Source organism: Polyodon spathula, chromosome 17, assembly GCF_017654505.1.
Source record: "Polyodon spathula isolate WHYD16114869_AA chromosome 17, ASM1765450v1, whole genome shotgun sequence".
NCBI lineage: Eukaryota > Metazoa > Chordata > Actinopteri > Acipenseriformes > Polyodontidae > Polyodon > Polyodon spathula.
Window position 1 is genome coordinate 21,758,069 of NC_054550.1, and position 20,859 is coordinate 21,778,927.

The window sequence follows — 20,859 nt, forward strand, 5'->3', positions numbered from 1 at the left end:
GCTTAACTGTTACTTTCTTTTGCAGTTTGTATTATTAATAAATAGTTATATGTTGGGGATCTAGCAGTAGCCAAAACAGGGAGGGAGTGAAATTTCTTTTTAGTTCTTTTAACTTTATAACATAACTGTACCTTGTATATGAAGCCGTTCTTGGCAGTTTTTCATAATGATTATCTGGGAGTATTTGGACTTCCTGTGCTTCTGAACAGACGGTAAACCCAGCTGTCTGTTTTTCTTGCGTTGCAGATCCTGTGGGTAGCTATGAACTCTTGTCTACCTGTGCTAAAGCCTTTTGGAAATCAGAGTGTGTACTGTGCGAGCTAAATTGTATCAATATTTAAAGTATATTTAAAAAAAACTAAACAAAGAAAGTCACTGTCCTTACTTTGTAGTGGTTTCTGTGGCAGAGTGAGTAGGGTTTTGGTACACATTACAAAGTGGAGCTGTCTTGCACTGTGGGTCGTGTTTGTCAGCATTTCTGACATGACGCTGTCAAGACAGGAGAACACCCACAAAACTGTGAAGTCCCCAAAGAACCTATCATTTATCAAACTCTCATGTACAACTGCGGCCAAAAGTTGTGTTTCATAAAGTCGAACAAAACCTGTGGAATGATGTTATGTTAGCATATCGCTTTGTAGTTTTCCATATACTTAACAAAAAATTGACAAAAATTGAAAAATATGACATTTTCGAAACATGACATGAAACACTGTACTACTATCATGGCTTCCAGTAGACATTCTTTGATTACATGATGTTAAATAAAAGATCTAAATTATGTTCATATAGTTTTTTTTTTTTTTTATTATATCTCAATACTAAAATTCTAGATGATATAAAACTTTTGGCCATAGCTGTAGATGTACCTCTCAGCTATAGTGCATACTCAAAAGGATCATTCATTATTTTTGGTTAGCAAATCAAATCTACTGTTCGCGAAAAGCCTACTGACTTTACTACTTCAGTAATACTTTAATACTTTAGTGTATTGATTGGTAGCCTTTAATTAAAACAAATCCCTCTAATCACATACATAATCAAGCTGTTCCTATAGATAGCCTATCACCTATGCCTACTTATCATGTCTTTGTTTAGTCCTCCTTCTACCCTGCTCTACAGCTGTCATCAATCAATAATTATTACATCACAGTTCAACCAGCTCATGGGGCGGAGACAGGTGGTCCAAAGTGCCACTTGTCCTGCTCTCTGGCTATAGCTATCATCAATCGGTAGTCATTACATCTCAGTTCAGCCAGCACATGGGATGGGTATCGAGCTCTAATGGACAACAAGGCCATAGGCCAAAGTACATTATGTTCCATCACAGGCATGGGCACCTGTCAAATACAATAAAGACTTGGATGCCTCCTTTCTGAAATCAGGTGCTGCCTTTATCTTCAATGACTTCTAGTTGAAACGTTTGTCATTGAAGTTTATTTTAGCATTTCTAAATTCAGCACTAGAGGGTGCTTAATAGTTAGGGATGGTCTTCTAGAATGACACATTGGCAAGCTGAAGGCTGGCTCTTCTATATTGAAGACTGTAAGAAACATATACAGTGATTATTTAATGCATTTCTATTTATCTAGATGAACCCCTCACCCAACAGACTTTCTGACTACAGTATTCATCCAGCAGTGAACCCCTCACCCAACAGACTTTCTGACTACAGTATTCATCCAGCAGTGAACCCCTCACCCAACAGACTCTCTGACTACAGTATTCATCCAGCAGTGAACCCCTCATCCAACAGACTCTCTGACTATAGTACTCATCCAGCAGTGAACCCCTCACCCAACAGACATTTTGAGTGCAGTTGTGTTTCTCCTGTTTGGAACCCATACTCCAGCTAGAGCCAGACAATAAATAAACACTCTTTGTGGCAGCGGACGTAATTTGAATACGTTTCTTACTGTATTATTATTGCAGCGCCTCTGTGCGTACATCCATTTCTGAGAAAGCAGTCTGATCTCCATCAGAAACCTTTTAACTGTGATCATGCTGACCAGCAGTGCATTAACAATGCTAATCCTCTTCCAAGATATTGGGCAGATAATGGATTTAGATTAATGGTCATTGTTAGATGATGATAATTAGATTAACATGTTTTTTTATTTTTTTTATTTAACGCTTTTATTGAAAATATTTTCTTATCTTCTATTTACATTCCAACAAAGTTTTAGTTTGTATTATTTTTTGTATTGATGTCTGTGATATAACACAGGTATTCTGCCATAAAAAAACAGGCAAAAGATTCATGATTCAAACATACCCCAATACAAATACAGGTTTATCAAATTCCTGTGATGATTGAGACGAGCCTATTGAGTACATTTCAGTGGAAGATTGAATAATGAGATTCTAGAGAGGTTGTAGCTAATTTACATAGTGGTACTCATATATTAATTTAAAGGGAAAGGGAAATAATTTAGACAAGAATATGCTATTGCTGCCTGTGACAGGGTATAAAACCCCGGCACTAAATTAGTTAATTGCCTGTCTGAGCCTCCACTTTCCTTGCATGAGAACATTAGGAATGTGAGGAAAGCTGGGGTTTGCACAACCGAAGAATTTCTATATAAACTGTCAGAAACCGTCTCAGGGAAGCTCATCTGCATGCTCGTCATCCTCACCAGGGTCTTGACCTGACTGCAGTTCGGCGTCGTAACCGACTTCAGTGGGCAAATGCTCACCTTCGATGGCCGATGGCCGATGGCACGCTGGAGCAGTGTGCTCTTCACGGATGAATCCCAGTTTCAACTGTACCGGGCAGATGGCAGACAACGTGTATGGCGTCAAGTGGGTGAACGGTTTGCTGATGTCAACGTTGTGAACAGAGTGCCCCATGGTGGCGGTGGGGTTATGGTATGGGCAGGCATAAGCTATGGACCACGAACACAATTGCATGTTATCGATAGCAATTTGAATGCACAATGATACCGTGACGAGATCCTGAGGCCCATTGTTGTGCCATTCATCCGCCGCCATCACCTTAAACTTAAAAATAAAAAAATAGGAAGATATTGCATAGTCGACAACCAGTTTGGGGTCATACAAGTACTAATATATTTGTGCACAGTTTTTGCAAAGGCTTTGTTGGGCACACAAGCCGTCGTCTTATATATTACAGATTATAAAACGATGACTCGTGTGTCTAGGGAAAAAAAAAGTTTTCTGAGTAAGGTGTCTAGAAGGGTTAGTGCAGTCAATTGCACCTACCACACGCGGCAGGTGCGCAACCTCATAAAAACCCTGCATTATCTCGTCCGTTTGCTCTGGTACTGGGGAATTTAATATGTTCCTCAGCACGTCGCAGCAACGCGGTTATGAACCTGTCGAGGTGGAGGGACGTGGCTGACTAGGTGATCCCCATTGTATCACCTGCTACCTTCTGGAAGGTCCCAGTAGCCAGGATACACATACAGACAGACACTACCAATTGCTCAGACAATGCATGACTGTGCAGGTTTGTTCTGGCCAGGTCATCATGCAGCATGTGACATAGATGACTCAGCATGTCTCAGTCGAGACGATACCTGGACACGACTTGCTCATTGATGAGCTTCTCATATTTGTGCCGAGGCCAGTAGAGCCTTCCAGCATATCTTCGCCTATGTCGGGGTTGCTGTTGCTGGGTGTGCCTTGCATCATTCACATCCAAATGTCGACAGACACGCTGCATGCTACCCACGTTTCCCATTGTTGCCTGTTTGTAGTCAGTGCTGGAATGGTAGTATGCACACGCGGAGTTAACGCAGTCCTTTTACAATCCTTATACTGTGCGTCACAAACCTGGTTTTGTACTTGGCGCATACCTTTGAATATACCAGGATCACGCATATTGTCGACCACTCCCCCCATATTGCGCGATGCATACATTTTATTTCTGCACAGCGCAGAATGGATTGTGACACGCAAAAAAGGGCGTTTGGAATATGACAACCTGGTACAATTTCGGCACAACAGCCATTTGTGATGCGCATACCCCTCTGCGCAGTGTGCAAACCTTTCGAATGTCAGGCCCAGGAAAGATTGTAAGGCACACATTTATAGGTGGAAGTCCTGAGCTGGTCAGCTGCTTATTGCTTATTCTATTATTCTGTCTCAATAAAAGTGTGCAAACCAGTGCTTAAAAGCACATTCTTAATGTGTTATTCCTGCTGCTTTACTGGACCATCCAGCTACCCTTCCACACTTCTGTTTTCATAATGTAGTGTCGTAGAGAAATATTACAGACAAGAAAAATACCAAGACACACCATGCTTCTGGAAGGTTCTTCAACTGCATAGCATTGAGATCCACAGTATTAAATTGACCTAATTGGCCAAGTATCCTACACCACAAGGTCCAATTGAGAACTTATAGACACTCCACTAGTTGACATGTTTCACTTCAGAGCAGCAGAGAGACTCTCCTGTAGTAACGGTGACCGTGACAAGGACTCTTGATGGTAGACTTTTTGCTAGAGATACAGCTGTGGCACAAACAGCTAGGGAAGGACAGAGAGAAAAGAGAGATACCTCAAGACACCTTCCAACACCTTGTGGGGTCTATGCCTCGTAGTGTCAAGACAGTGATCAGGGAAACAGTGGCCCAACTCAATATTAGGTACAAGTCCTAATACAGAGGCCAGGCAGTTTAGGTATTCCGTGATTGTGTGCTCGAAGCTCTGGGCAATGCTCATGTAAGGGGAAGGTATCTAGCTGAAATACTCTGGCTTCACTGCTGTGCGACAGTGGCCTTTTAAGCAGTGCTTCCCGGTACGGACTTGGAAGAATTCAGGCTTACCTTTTTTAGAGTTGTTTGTTTAATGAATCACTCAGACAAGATAAATCAAACCTCGGTTCCTAACAAGAAGCATGCACAATAGTTTAGCCTGTGTGCTTTATCAATGAATGTGGGAGCTGAAAAAGATTTAGCAGCTCATTTGTTAAGTGGATTCTGATCTGCAGAGCCCTCCAACTGTTTTTTTTTTCTTGAGTGGATGTTGTCCCTTTAACGTTATCTGTCATGATTCACTCCATACGTTTTTAATAACCTAGCTGTGAGTTTTCACTGTGAAACAAGATATTTGTGAATACTGACATGTGCCTTGTCTGGTAACACTTTAAAATAACGGCTGCAAATTCATAATGAATTCCTGCTGAATACCACCTGAATATTTTATGCACTTCCTCTGAGGTCCGAAGTAATTCATTTTAAATTCAGCCCTGTTAATTGGTATGTTTCTTCGTAACAAAAATGATGTTCATCACATTTATAAGGCATACATTCATGCATGAATTAACACTTCTCACAATGCCCCCGGTGGACGAGTAAGAGGGTATGAATCACTGAAGAATAAACAGTAAATTCATTAGGAATGAATGGAGGGGAAAGGGGAACCAAATTGATTTTAATCTTGATGAATTAACAGGATTGAATTAAAAATGAATTACTTCAGAACTCAGAGGAAGTGAATAAGATATTCAGGTGTGATATTGTGATATTCAGCCAGAATGCATGATGAATGGTCAAATTGCAGCCTGACCATCACAATAAAATGGACCTCCTTTTCACAATTTGATACCAGGAAGCAACAGCAACTTTGAATAGTTAAAATACTCATACTGGTATCCTGAATCAAAGTAAGAAAATAAACCGTGAGCACAAGGAAAAGAGGTTGCAAGTGCTGTAACGAATATAGATTTTAAAACCTGGTGGATTACAAGTTTGGTCCTGTGTCATGAGTAATTACATTTGATTTACTAATACACAGTACATTGTTTCATCTTGTTATGACTGGATACTTGTCAAGTACTCAAGTGTTAATGAACAATATGTTTGTCATTTATATACTGATTTATGAAATGTGCACAAATCACTGTCTCAAATATGAAAACCCAATAGGCCTGTTGACAGTGTTGTGGCAGTTGTTTATAATATTTTGCCCAGTCTCTATAAGTACTTTGAGAAGATTAGCAGGTATTAGAATATACCCACTGGTTTATGAACAATGTTGCATGTAGGTATTGATAATGAGACAGTGGTTTGTGCTTCGATGGTTCTTACATTCCCATGTAGATGAACTCTTGTGCAGTTAAAGTAATTTGTCATTCACTTGGGTTGCATGCATGGCTGACTGAGAGAAATTAAACTTGATAATAACATTCACTAACATAACCATCTTAAAAGCTATATAATGGATCTGGTACATTTTTGACGTTTTCAAATTGTGTTCAAACCACAAAAGAATGAAGAACATGTGCTCAATGTTTTACAAAATAGTTTTTTCTCCAGACCATTGTCTAGTCTTTAATTTAACTTTGATTCTTGCTGACGCATACCAAAGCCCTCTGACCAGGGTAATTATTTTGGCGACAAAATGTTTTTATAAATCCAGCTAATTAACTATTTCACAGAGAATCTGTCAGTAGCAAGGCCAGTGTGCTAAGTATTGAAAACAGTGCAGAGTAATATATCACAGACACATTTGGACAGGGTTCACTATACTGGACCCCCACAAACAGCGTGGAGATTAACTTAAGCTGCAAAACAAATATAGCATTTGAGAACTTTATATAGCTAATGTGCAGCAAGCAGGCTCTTTGAAACAACCGAACATTAACCAATACAAAAGCAGTCATAACAACCCTATAATATAGCGTCTTGCACGCCCAGTGCACTATGCCACACATTGTGGGGAAAAAGACTCTTGATAGTGGAGAAGAAGCCACAAAGAAGCAATGTTTCAGGTTCAAGTGCCGGTTTCACAATTGTATTACAGTAGGCTTCTGGCCCTTTAAGGAAAACAAAACAAAAACCTACCTCCCTCTGGGAAGAATTCATTAACTTATAAGGGGGTGTCATGGATGGCTGGGTGGGTCACATTATATTTTGTCTTCCACAGAAAAACTTTGAACTGCAGGTCTTTGAAATACGAGGGGAGCATGCTGTAGCGATTGCAAAACTTGAAGATACAATTGAAGGACTCAAAAAGAACTTGGAAAACAATGTCTGTAATAAAGTCAGGGGAGAACTCAAAGAGGTCTCTGTTTCCACGGAAGACGACATGCCGCCAAAATCCTTCCGCACCGTGTGCATCCAGACAGACAGGGAGACCTTCCTCAAGACCCCTGAGGAAGAGACCAGAATTATCCAAAGCAACCAAACCGTGCCTAAAAAGCTGGACCTTGAGTCTATAAACCAGAGTCTTGCAGGCAACACAGAACTTGGTGGTTCAGGACCAGTACTACCCCCTCCTCCCCCCCCCCCCTCTCCTAATCACGAGTGCTGGGCCCCCTCCACCTCCACCCCGGAGGTGCCTCACTCCGAGGTTGGGGGGAAGGAGGAGGGAACTCCTCCAACGCCGGGGGGAGGCGGAGGAGGAGCCTCCTCCTCTCCCACGGCTCGGGGGGGGGGGTGGAAAGGGGTACAGTTGCCGGGGGTGGGGGTGGACCTCCGCCCCCCATGCCCGAGCCTCTGGACCCCACCACCACCCCCTCCACCAGGAGGCTTTGCTTTCAGCCAGATGTTTGACAAAAAGCCCCGGAAACCTGCAATAGAGCCAGCATGCCCCATGAAGCCCCTGTATTGGACTCGAGTTCAGCTCAAAGAGAACAGGTACGTAGATGAAATAAAAGTCTCAATGATGTTTGAAGGGCCTGTATAGAATGGATATTGGATGTTCTTGGATGTTAGTAGTGGAACTGTTTTTTTATGATTAACCCTCATAAGGAGTTACATGCACTTGAACACTCCTACTAATTTGTTGCGCGTCACAGCACTGGAGCGCTGAATGAGGGGGTGTAGAAAGTACGCATACAGGAATGCCTGACAACAATGGAAAGCCCAAAGCCTGTGCTTTTAAATAACGTTGAAAATGGAATGTTATCTGTTGAAGCCATCGAGTAATAGACAACAAACAAAACTCGGGAGCTGACTTATGTCACATGACTCAAGCCTTAGTTTCGGTTTGCTGTAGTTTCACTTTGTTCAGGACATACAATACATCATTGGAAATCTCTTATTCTGTACTTTCAAACAAGCCTTGAAGCTAGCTATTACGGTGCCTGATATTCATGTGAGAAGGTCAGGCCCTCCAATACACTACGCCTATGAACCTCAAACCTAAAACAATTTCGGAAATTCAACCAGGCTACCTGGATTAGAATTATCCTTTGCATAGTGTAACAGGATGGGTGCCTGACAACTATATGAAAGGAAACAACCATCAAGTCACTAGATCCACATAATAACTGATACTAAAGCACCATGAGGTCCGAATGGGAATAGATTTCAGTTCTGATCAATGGTATTATCGTTCTGCTGTAGCTAAGGACACCATAATTATAGTGCCCCTTACTAAGATGGAGACTTTGATAAATTCAGCTAATTGTAATTTAAGTCTGTGAGGATTCACTGAATTAACAAGTAACCTATAAATGGAACCCAGTTGCTTACCCTCCATTGTTTCATGCTCATTTTGCGAATCCACCTCCCCCATCTCTAAACTTGTAGCTACCTCCAAACAGAAAGGGAGTCTCAGTCGCTTTGTCTAGTGGCCAGACAATTTGCTGTCTGCTCAGCCATGGATTATGCTTAACCGAATTCTTACATTTCTGATTGACTCTAGTAGAGAACTAGTCCCGAGCTGCTGCACACTGGTTGATACAGCTTACTCACTGCCTGCCTTCAGTGTTTGTACAAGCTGATTGCCTTTCAGAATCCTTTGCATCCATCATCTTTCCAGATCTCTCACATAGAACACTTCAGTAGTCTGCTAGGTTATCATTCTAAGGTGCGATTCAGCACTAGCCTGGGTGCAGATTCATGTCTGATTTAGTTGCAGTCTGGGGGCTGTAGTTTCTCCAACTAGCCGGGAATCCACTGCCATGTCCCTTTCAGACCAGTTTCTTTTTTTTACGGCTTAGTCTTGAGCTAAGATCCTGACGTCCTCACTGCTCTGGCTCAGATCATGTGATTCTCAATGTTTGTTCATCTTGTTTCCTGGCAACAAAAGAAAACCAGAATTCTTCAATTACTCACAACAGTTTTTTTTAAACACTCAGTGGCCTGAACAGGGCCAAGAATCAGAACAATTACAATGAATTGATACTGAGAAGCCATCTTGAGAACATTTCAGTTCATATGTTGTGGAAATGTTTACCACATTAATTGGGTTGCAATCTAAACTTTGGTAAACGAAAGTTACAATAGAAGTGTGGGGGAGAATGGTGGCCTAATTTGAGGGTAAAAGGCCAGAATCTTTCATGGGATTTTTACATTTTAAATTCCATTTCTTTATGTGTTTATGTATTTTTATGTATGCCACCATTTTATAACTTTGGTTTGACCTCTTGGGGCCTATATACTATATACTACATTACCCTAGTCTCTAACTCATGTCATGTTAATAAAACTGAGAAACAAACAACTCGAGAGTCCTTACAGTAGTTGTTTGGTTTGAGTTTTGCTTCTCCTTTCAAATAATAGATGATTAAACTCTTTGTAACATGCCCCCTTGTGTATAATAATTGAAAAATCTGTATCCTGAATACACCCACCTCATACATAAACAAGTGTGGCATCATTTAAACAAGCTTGACGCTTTCAATATAGACATCAATGTAAAAGAAAAAGAGGCATTTTTTTGCTTTGTGTTCAACAAAAGACACAATCAGATGTGCATCCTATAGCTTCTGTATCGCTACCATTTCTAACTTTTCATGTACAAGGATAAAAACACTTGAAATACAGTATGTAGCACAGCACACAAGACAGATGAATTCCTTATGCAAATGACTTATTCTGTAATGTATGAAAGTTGCATCTCTTTGTTTCAAGTCTGGGCAAGGCAGCAGATCGGACAGATTTTTTAGTTTGTCTAATAGTAGGTGCTTGAATTATATTAGAGGAAGTATTGCTGCTCTGGCTGACCATGGTGGCCCTACCTTTATAAATGGTTATACTTTACATTTAGTATAGATTACCATGGTTTTTTTTGTTTGTTTTTTTTAAATGTGTATAATGTACCCACAGTATTCTGTATTTGCTTTTTCATTTCCTAGTGATAGCACTTTGTGGGGGTCACTGGAGGAGCCAAGTATCCAAGATCCCAAAGAGTTTGAGGAGCTGTTTTCCAAAGCTGCTGTCCAGCAGACGAAGAAGCCGCTGTCAGACTCCTACGAGAAGAAGGCAAAGGCCAAAAAGGTGGGTGGTTATAATGCAGACATTTCCACCAGGTCCAGCTGAATACCCAGGTGTAGCTTCATCCGCATTAACTCAAGACTCAAGTCAATCATTTTGGCGAATGTGTTCATCAGTGTAATGCTTACTGTATTGGACTTTATTTTAGTTTTACCTCATGTTTGAAAAAGACTAGTGAAAGCGTTGGTTGCATGTCATACTCCTTTCTTTATGTGTCTTCCCTTTGACATATTGTGTCTGTTTGAGCTAAACCATGGCAGATGTTAACTATTAATACTGCCACCCTAACATGTGTAAACCACACCACATTTTATTTTATGTAGTAATGTTAATAAGTGGGTCTATAAATCTCCCCTAGTTGGAAGACACCAGCTGGATTAATACAGTTATTTAAGATCTGCCTTGGGTTGGATCATTCAAATAGACCCCACTGTATTTAAGATAGAAGCCGGCACTGTTTGAATATCATGAATAAGATTGCTGGCATCGTGACCCAACAGCAAAGAATTCCTATCGACAGCACCGTCTGTAACGTGAAACCCATTTCCCAGCAGGAGCCCTTCACATCTTGGTTGGAAATGAACACTATAGTGAAACAGTATTTTCAAGATGCAAGCCAAAAAACTGAAATCTACTGTGTTCAAGATCAAAAACCTGCATTCTTCAGTAATAATATTCAGGTTAGAGCTCATGTGAGCTGCAGAATTCTACAAAGTACAACTGCATGCATTCTAGAAGCATAATACTATAGTGCTGCAGGTGACTGCAACCTCCAGGAAAAATACTTTATTGTGTTCAGTAAACCAAGTGCGTTAACAGTGTGAGCTTGCAGTGCAAGCTGGGAATGTTTGTGTAACAAAGGCCCTTTATCTCTCTCTGCAGAGGTGTCCAGTGCAAAACCTTGGCACTTCTGCTCACTGGCGGGCAGGTGCAAAACAAATCAAAAGGGTATTGTGGCAGCCAGAACTCAGGGCAGTGTTGTAGTGTTTCAGCCAAGGGTTCACACTGATGAAGTCAGTAGCCAAAACAGAAAGTCTTGATTCTTTGAGTTTTATATTTATTTATTGTGTCTGCTAGAAACTATTGCAACACAGTGGATAAACTTAAGAGAACGATCAATGTTAAAAGGACAATTAGGACCTTCACTAATGTGTGATGTCTGCTTAATGTACATTTAAATTGATATTGTGTTGGGTTTTGTGACATTTACAAGAACACGTCATCACTGTCATTGCATTAAGCATAAACATAGACGTGTGTCAAGATATTGTGTGAAATATCTGAGAATCTTGGAGCTGGTGCCTGAGACAAGAGGCTTTTTAACTGCAGTCGCTTGACAAGGCACGGATACAACGCCCATTTTAAAATACTGGTGACCGAACATACTTTTACCAGCTGATTGGCACAAGCATTTGAATGTTTGATGTTTGTTAATTACAATTTTGAGGTCTGTAGCTTTATATTTATATTCTGGCTAGGTGAGGTAATGTATGAGTTACTTTGTATAAACATCAAGACATTTGGGGAATGTTTATACATGTCAAAGTTCAAAAATAGCTCGGTGCTAGTTTTTATGATGTAGTTTAAAGTGTGTCATTCAATGGAATGATGTCACTGTAAAGAAATAGAAGCATATAGTTCTGCAAATATCTGCACTGAAATATAGTTATCTTGGAATTACTAATAATAAAATAATCTCCTAACTTTTCTTTGTATCCAATTAGCACATTTGCCAATCTGTCCTATTCTCTACTGTGTTTGTTGCTTCACTTTGTGAAGGCAGGATTGCAACTACATCTTGACCACCAGAGGGAGCCCAAAACACATTTAAATGTAAAGATTAATGGTGACCTGCAGCTAATGTGCCACGATGACTTCCTACCCTAACTACGGTAGCTATTGGTAGCAGTGATTACCTTGCTCTATACATTTAAAAAATCATGTACTGTAGCAAATAACAAAAAACTGGACATAGCTTGCGAAATTCCAGTTTATAGACATTTCCCTGCTGTTACTGAAAGATATGTCAATGAATCTTGAGACCAGTGCATTGATTAGCATTATAATCCACTAATCCAGACATAACTGGGGAATGAGGTGCAGCCAGAGGAATGTTAGTCATTCTGTTGAAAAACAATAAGTATCACGCTGTTAAACTGTAGCATGTGTTAGTCTGACAGTTTACACATTGCTCATGCATTGATCTGAGCATTCATTCAAATGTGGGCTGCCGTCCAAGCTGTGGTGTTTCTAACAGTAAAGAAGTGCATGAGGGCATGTTTGTACTGCTAAACTGCAATGTATTTAAAGGAAGGGCACATAGGGTGAGTCGCTTCAGAAATATACACAGTATACACAATGCTCTGCTAATCTATTCGAAATATACACAACGTACACACTGCTTTGAAATACAGCTCCTGCATTATTTTCATATTCAATCACACCACCAGAGACACTGGATATATGTGTTCTTAATTAAGGGTTTACAGAATGTAACACAGGCTTTAGATTGTTTTGATAATGCAGAGGTGGAATGGGTCTTATTTCCAACCCTGGACCTCTACCACTGTCACCATTAATCCAAGATGATACACACGTTTTTATTAAAAATCAAACCAATCACTGGAAATAAGAATGGTGCTGGCTTTGCTTGCAGCGTGAATCAAAATAATAACCCGGTGCTCTCCAGGAGTGTGGCTCACTGCTCCCCACTCAGGACTGCCATCATTGTCTTCAGAAGTGCAGTTCCTTGTCTGATGTTTAATTGATGTGCGGGGAGCAGCTAGTGGCGAACTGTTCCCACAGGCCTGCCTCCCTCTCTCTCACTCTGTACCCCACCCTGCTGCACCAGATCAATCCTGGTGGGCTCCAGGTCGACACAGTCTCAGTTTGCCAGTCACTCCAGCAGAGTGATGGATCTCCATTCAGTCTGGGCCCTTGCAAAAGATTTCTACAAAGCAGCCATGATGTAAATGGAAGTTGGTCTGTAACCAGAGACCTTCTCATTTTGTTTTAAAACTGTTCTGTCAAATTGGATATTTATCTCTTTTAACCCTTGAGCTACCCAGGGAGCCCCCCCCCCCCCCCCCCCCCCCCCCCCCCCCCCCCCCCCCCCCCCCCCCCCCCCCCCCCACCCCCCCCCCCCCCCCCCCACACAATGATATCAGATATCTATACAATTTATAAGAAACAATAAAAAAAAAAAAAAAAACATTGTGGTCATATAAAGCATGACCCTTTTATATATATATATTAAAATTACATTATCATACCTTTATTGTCTTTTAAATACTTCTTGTATAGCAGAACAAAGATGCACAAGGCACACATTACCTAGCTTTTAAGTATTCCTTTTCACTCCACACCCAGCCATTGTGTAGTGTCCACCATCTATAGTTTTGGGCTTAAATACAACAATGGTACAAAAGGTGTGAAAGGTACAAAGTGTAAAAAGCTATATTGAAAACATATATATCTTTGTAATATTGACATATATACATTGGTTTGTGCAATATATATAAATATATAGATATAGATATAGATATAGATATATATATATATATATATATAGATATATATAGATATATAATAATGTGTGGGATGCAATGGACTAAGAGAAAATATTTCATCAAGGGTTCTGTGACATCATAAAGAGATCAGGAAAAAAGCATGGCAATGACAATGGAAAATTCTGATGCTCGGCATGAAGTTCTGAAACAGAACTGAAACAGAAATCCAAAGTAGAATTGTCCTTGCAATAGCAGCAGTTTGCAAAACTCGACAGAATCTGGAAAGACTAGAACTTGTTAGAATGACTGTACAGATGGGAAACGCTGGACTCTGCAATTCCCTTTTTTGATAATTCCCATTTTTTGGAGCGTAGGCTGAGATTTGTATTGACATTGAGTTAACGTTCTTGCTCAATACTGCTCAGACAGATTTTGCATATTGATTAGATGTGTGTCATGCTTCATCATTTATGGAGGAATCGCGATACTTTACCATATATTTCGTATTGTAATAGAGGCATGTATCATTTGTATCGCATTGCTCATTGTAGTTTACCAAGTCGTTCTTGAATGAAGAATATGTGTGTTGTATAGTTAGTATGAATGCATGTTCTCCCTATTAATTACATGTTTGTCTTTTACCAAAATAGTCTGTCATTAAATAATTTGATGTTATTGTGCATCATAGAAGTAGCTCATCAGGCATCTGTATCATGGTACATATCATAGTGTGCTATGTATCGTATCGTGACATTAGTGTATCACTGCACCCCTGATGTTGATACAGAACACCGTTCCAAGCCACTAGCTTTCATTACGTCTAGAGCTCGGGCTGTCATGTAACCTTCTTGATCTAACAAGAACGAATGGACCAACTCAGCTAGGCAGTCAAAATAATTCAACCAGATATATGTGACTAAAGTTAAATTGCAAAAGAAAATTCATGCTCTTCCCATTTAGTAACATTCTAACTTCTCATTCAATCGTTTTGAGCGTTTTTGGTTTGGCATTGAGCTTTGGTTTTGGCATAGGACAAGACACGAGTAAACACAATGATGCAATAAAAACACCTCCCCATAGGGGCGCTGTTAAAACCTATTTTAAACTAAGAACACTACTGTATAACATACAAGTTCAATGAATTTTTTGAATAGTTGGTCATTATGGTGTCAGATGGTTCCAGAATGACTTTTATACTATTATATCTCATTGAAAACACATTTTTCTCTGGCAGCCTACTGTACCTATCAGTTGTGTTCACCTCAGGTTAACGAATCTTATGTAGAAAGTATTTAATCCTTTTCGACTGGGTAATCGAACTGTTCAAATGTAGATGCGAGAGCTGTTGAACCTCCTACTGTATTTTCACTGCCTGCAAAATAAAAATGTACAGCACCCATACTGTATATTCTCACAATGTTGTATTTGTTGTTTTGGTTTTTTTTTTACCTATGATCGTCAAAATATATGTACACAACCCTCTATATCAGCAGTTCTCAAACTTCGTTGCATTGCGACCCCCTTCTAGCAATAAAAATGACTACGCGACCCCACTACCCTGTGTTATTGCTGAATATAGTAGTTCGTTTGGAAAAGTAAAACATGCATTGCAAGACAATGCCGTCAAAACTAGTATATAACCATTTGTTATTTTTAATTATAAAATGGGTATTTTTAATACTATATCCTGATTGGTCAAAATAGGTCACATGGGTGTGTTGATATTACAGCATATTACGATGGGTCGGCAGTTTTTTTCAAAAATGGACAAATCACTGAAGATATACATACCATTAGAATTTAAAAACAAAAACGGCAGACACTGGAATTTATCGCAATAAACATGACCGACGAGATTTATGTAAATGTTGAACTTCTGGGAAACCGAAGTGTACATGAGATATTGAATGAATCTGAATCGGACACCAATGATTAATTAAAGTAGTGAAAAAAAGCAAAAGTAAGTATTCAAATAAATTCAAAACTTGCCATTCTGATAGCTCTGTGCCTTCTCCCTGAACTACGGCGTTTCCCTATCCCATTTTGAAAATAAATAGTTTAAAAAAATATCTCTTAGACTTTTCATAAAAGATTTGGGTCTCTCTTAAAAGAGACTTTGGGGTTAAAAGATGGTTTTGTTGCCGTTGCTCCCGCTGTCCGATCTTCGGTCTGCCTGTCTGCTGCCACTGGACCCACCCCCTGCGCAGCTGTGTGATCTGATGCTGAACATTTATAAATTCATCTCGACAGTTCCTGACATACCTTTTAAATGTGTCCAGGTACGATGGTACTCGGCTTCACCTCGTGACTTGTAACGCACCCGGGGCGTGTGGATATTAAGAGTATATCCCACACCCTGTCGTGCCTTATTGCTTACTTAACATTGTAATCGCAAGATTTTTTATTTATTTTTTTATTTTTTTACAGTCAACAGTAAAAAAGAAAAAAGAGAGAAAATGCTTCCAGGCTGCCACAGTTTACGCAACCACAAGGACAGCTTCTTGATGCAGCTTTCATTTAGTTAGTGAGAGAAAAGACAGATGTATTTCATCCTTGGAGTGACGTGTTAAGAATGTTAAAGTGATCAGAAATATCTGGAGAGTAAGAATCTACAAGCTTCTTGGTTTTTTTGTTTTCTTTTTGTTTGTTTTTTTACTGCTGATCGGGTCCTTGTTGTTAGCACTTCTTGCTACGGTGCCACGCGATTCACCTTCATTACTCCCGTTTCCAACACTTTTCTTCAGAACACTGTCACTTTATAAACATTTATAAAGCAACTTTTTGAACTACAACAAAAATCACAGCGACTGAACTAAACAGTACAGAGATGCATTCTGCTGATTGGCTGCCATGGAAAGTTGGTTGCTAGGCAACCCGTTCAGAACTTTCAGACAAAGGCAGATAGGGTGAGGGACCGATCCATTGGGAGTACACTTGAGTAAAAAGTGCCAATAATAACAATAAATTAACATACCTGTGTCTTTCTTTCTTCCTTTCTTTCTTTATTTATTTATTTATTGATTGATTGATTTTAATTGGGCAGGTATTCGCGACCCCATTTGAAGTCACTTGCGGGTCGCAACCCACAGTTTGTCAACCGTTGTCCTATATAATCATGTACTGTTCTGGTCAAAGTATAGCAGAACTGCTGTGTACACTTAGTGTGTTATTTCTCAAGAGCTTTCTTAGTCTTTAATCCAGTACTGCTTGAGATGTTCTATAATATACATGAGATGGAAAATGGTCTATCTGGGTAGCTGCAAAAGACTACGCTTTCACTGTTATCTGAGACAATTTCATAAACACTGGAAACTAACTAGAAGAATTGAAATGTTAATTGTGTTCTTTACCAGTCCTGCGGGGCGTATGAGGAAACGGCATGTGTGAGCGTTATGGAAATTAGCATTTTTCTCTTGGCAGCGCTTTCTTGCCGGAAACATCCACTGCCACCTTTTTTTCCTCTACCAGTGCAACTAGGAGACTGCCAGGTAATCTGTATCATGTGTTCAATCTAAATCAAAGCCATTCAGTTGCTCTTGATTTTTTTTCACTCTGATGATTATCATATCAAAGACACTGGATGACATTGAAGATAATTACTTTTCTGTTATCCTTACCTTCTAGCTGGCTTTGAGTAATTACAAGCATGTGTTTTCATTTATGGTCTAATATGAAGAGTAATATATTGAAGGGCGCGCTTTTTGAAGTAGAAAGGGCGTTCATGTCACAGCATTTTCCATTTGAATAATTCTTGGAGATGTCATACACACTGATACATTCCCAGAGCAAATACATCAAATGGACGGTTGTTACTGTTTGTGTTGTAAATTCAGTTTGCATAGAAGACTATATGCTGTTTCCTCAATAGGTGTGGGCAAGTCTGATAAAATAACGTGTAACTGAGCTTTTTACAACAAGATGCAAGAGAGAAGTATGGCAAACAGATGTGATACATAAACCCCAATATTTAATTATATGTACTCGAAGCAACAAGAGTTCCTAAAGACATGGCTTTATAAGCACATCAATGTGTAAAGGGTAAAAAGGAAAAAAATAGCATTTAGTCAGAATTTTGTCTGGATTGGTATGTTTTTTCAGTCAGTGTTGTAATGTACCACCATACAGTTCCTGGTCATGTCACTTGTGGGTTAAATCAGTTCCCTTATAAAAGTTTACCACAGTACATTTTCATAGCAATGTTGCAGTTTTGTAATGCTTTTCCTGTGGTTATACTGTGCATTTACCATAGTTAACAATGATTTTCCTTATTTTTTACAAGGATGCTTTATCACACTTTGGAAAACATTTATAAGGTTTGATCTATCCAAGAATTTTGGATAGAACATATATTTAAATTGTAATTGCTGGCATTCATGACTTGATCCCATAGATTTATATAGATTTCTACTATGTTGTTGTATACTATCAACTGTATCATTAGTAGTTTATACTATCATTAGCAGTTTCACATTGGAACGTATTCAGAATATGTCCTGGCATACCTAGAATGCAATCCTATTTTTATACTGGGAAAATAGTTAACCTAATGTCAAATTGTGAATAATGGCTCATTAAAGTGGCATTGCACATTCACCTTTTGTAATTAAATACTCGCTTCTAAAGGTTTATTCAACCTTCAAATGATTCAGCAGCAAAAGAGACCTGGTAATAACAACAACTACAACCTAATGAAGAAAGTAGAAATGTTAACTTTTAAAGTGGGGCTTTACCTTGCCAAAAACATTTTCTAGCTTTATGGGTAATTCGGTCGTAAGTAATTGTGGCCATGTGTATGCACAAATAAAAATGCTGTGAATTTATAGTTTGTTATAAAACTGTAGCCCACTCTTCCAGGTTGGAAAGATTCCATTTTATGGTTCAGGTTTTTTTTTTTTTTTAAAACCTACTTTCTCACACACCAAGACACTAGTTTTTGCACAGCTTTTATATATTTTTTGTATCTTTTACATGGTGGGGATTCCTTGGTTCATGTGTTATTTAATAGCAACAGTACTGTGCTAATACTTCCTCAGTCTGGAAAAGCTTAGCTTCAAACAAGGCATGTCTAATAGGGATTATGACAATGTATGAATTTGCCCTGAATAAGGTCAATTGGAAGGTCACAGAAAGCTGTACAAATTACATACTGCCAGAGCCTGTAATTATCCCTGTTAGAAGTTAATCTTCTGCCAAGTGTACAAGTTCAGAAGGCATGTGTAGAGCTCACAAGGATGACCTTGTGTGACTGCTCGGGGCTGTAATTCCTACCTATCCGAAGATAATATTAAATAAACACTTTACTATTTCCATGAAGTTTATGGTGTATCTATAAAAAATAGATAAAAAAGATCTGTTATTAAGAACCTTGTTGCACGGAAAGTGAAAGTTTCTGGGAAAATAGATAGTTTTAATGCAAAGGAGAGGAAAGATTTTGAAAGCTTTGATAATTGTGGAGCCCCTTGATAGTAATCATAGTTTATTCTAAAATTGACATTATATTAGAAGGTACTGTTTTTTTATATAAGCATTTTGCGAACTGCCCCTTATAAAAGTTTCCCATAGTAAAAGCATAACAAATTATAATAAAGGATAGTGAAAGCATGGTAAATCACAGGTAAGCATTGTAAGGCTCAGAGAGGTATGGTAAAGCATATTAAAACATGGCAAACCAGGCTGAACTATAGTAAATGCAAAGTCAAATCATGGGAAAAGCATGGGCAAGAAAATGACTATGGCTTATAGACTGGCAGTAGCCAAACACAACAGGAAAAAAGTTAAAAACAACACCATATAATTCAAAGCAATGGGCCATATTATCAAAGAAGAATAAATAAATTGTACTTTAAAACCAACAGAAATGTTACTTGGAGGAGAACCATAATATATGAAACTCAGCACTGTCTACTTTGGAGGACTGACATTCAATTGAGAATTGCACAGATTAGAGTGTATAATTTGATCTGTGTGGCCAATACATCAAGGCTGAACAAATTGCAAATGTGTTTCTGAAATTTAAATACCGTAAAACTTTGAAAGTTAGCCCACATTTTCAAACATGTTTCGCACAGAAGAACGCTGTATTCAACCACTGAAATACTGGAATCTTCTACTCCAATTACACTGGAAATTATTTGTTTGTTTTTTAACAGAAAAAAAGCTGCTTTGAGCCGTCTTATATTACCACAAGCTAGCATTGTTTATATCATTACCAATCTGTTATACTGACAGCTGTAATGGTTTTTATTTCTCTTGTAGATTGTTAAGCTGCTGGATGGGAAGCGTTCTCAAACTGTTGGGATCCTGATTTCTAGTCTGCACCTGGACATGAAGGATATTCAGCAAGGTGAGTTCACAGTCAGTCCATCAAATTGGAATGAATTGACATCTCAGCTCATTGAATTGAATGGGAAGACAAGGGCTGGAAACGAACCACAAACCATACGCTTCCAAGACTAACATCTTACCATTCAGCTAAAGAATGAGCTCTTTATTTACTCATCAGCTGCTAGGAGGAGATTCATTAGATTCCTCCCAGACTCAGGGAGTTTCAATGTTGGGATCATAACCATGACTACTCTCCGCACCCCGGGATATTTATTTATTTATTTATTTCACTTTGTGCCCACAGGGCCAGCACAGGTACATCTCAATAGTGCATCACTAATACAAAGAGAGACCTAAGTAAACCATACTCAATAATAAACAATACAACAATTGTATGTCCAAGCAATATCTTATGGAACGACTTTAGTTAATGACGTGTCTCGCAAGCCAGCATACATTCTATAGCTATAGTAATGCAAAAAGCACAGCTATTTAATTACTTGTTTAAAGTACAAGAATTAGTTTTTTTCCCCTAAGGCTAGGCAGTGGCTGGATGCAAACTGCAGTCCACACGGTCAAAAAATGTACATCTTACCTTTCATTTAAAGAGTTCTATTATCCTGATGTCAGTATTATTAACTCATCAGCCACTAGGAGGAGATTCATTACAAGATCATGGGTCAGATCAACCTGCAGCACATAGCAAAGGCCACAGCTTTGTACCTACAGTATTTTAATTTGTTATTGATGTACAATCATTACAGGTTCCAGTTTCATTATAATTTGACAGTAAATGTAATCATTTATTGCATTTGTCTAAGTTCACCCTGAACAG

The 20,859-nt window shown here is 39.1% G+C and overlaps 1 protein-coding gene across 1 annotated transcript in view; it reads left to right on the forward strand.

Annotated features, from left to right (window-relative positions):
• LOC121329856 (formin-like) overlaps positions 1–20,859 on the forward strand; it is a 140,947-nt gene that overhangs the window by 52,273 nt on the left and 67,815 nt on the right. The window contains 5 exon segments of the mRNA XM_041275779.1: positions 6,893–7,267; positions 7,269–7,413; positions 7,416–7,605; positions 10,053–10,194; positions 19,956–20,043. Of these exon segments, the coding sequence (XP_041131713.1) occupies positions 6,893–7,267; positions 7,269–7,413; positions 7,416–7,605; positions 10,053–10,194; positions 19,956–20,043 (940 nt within the window).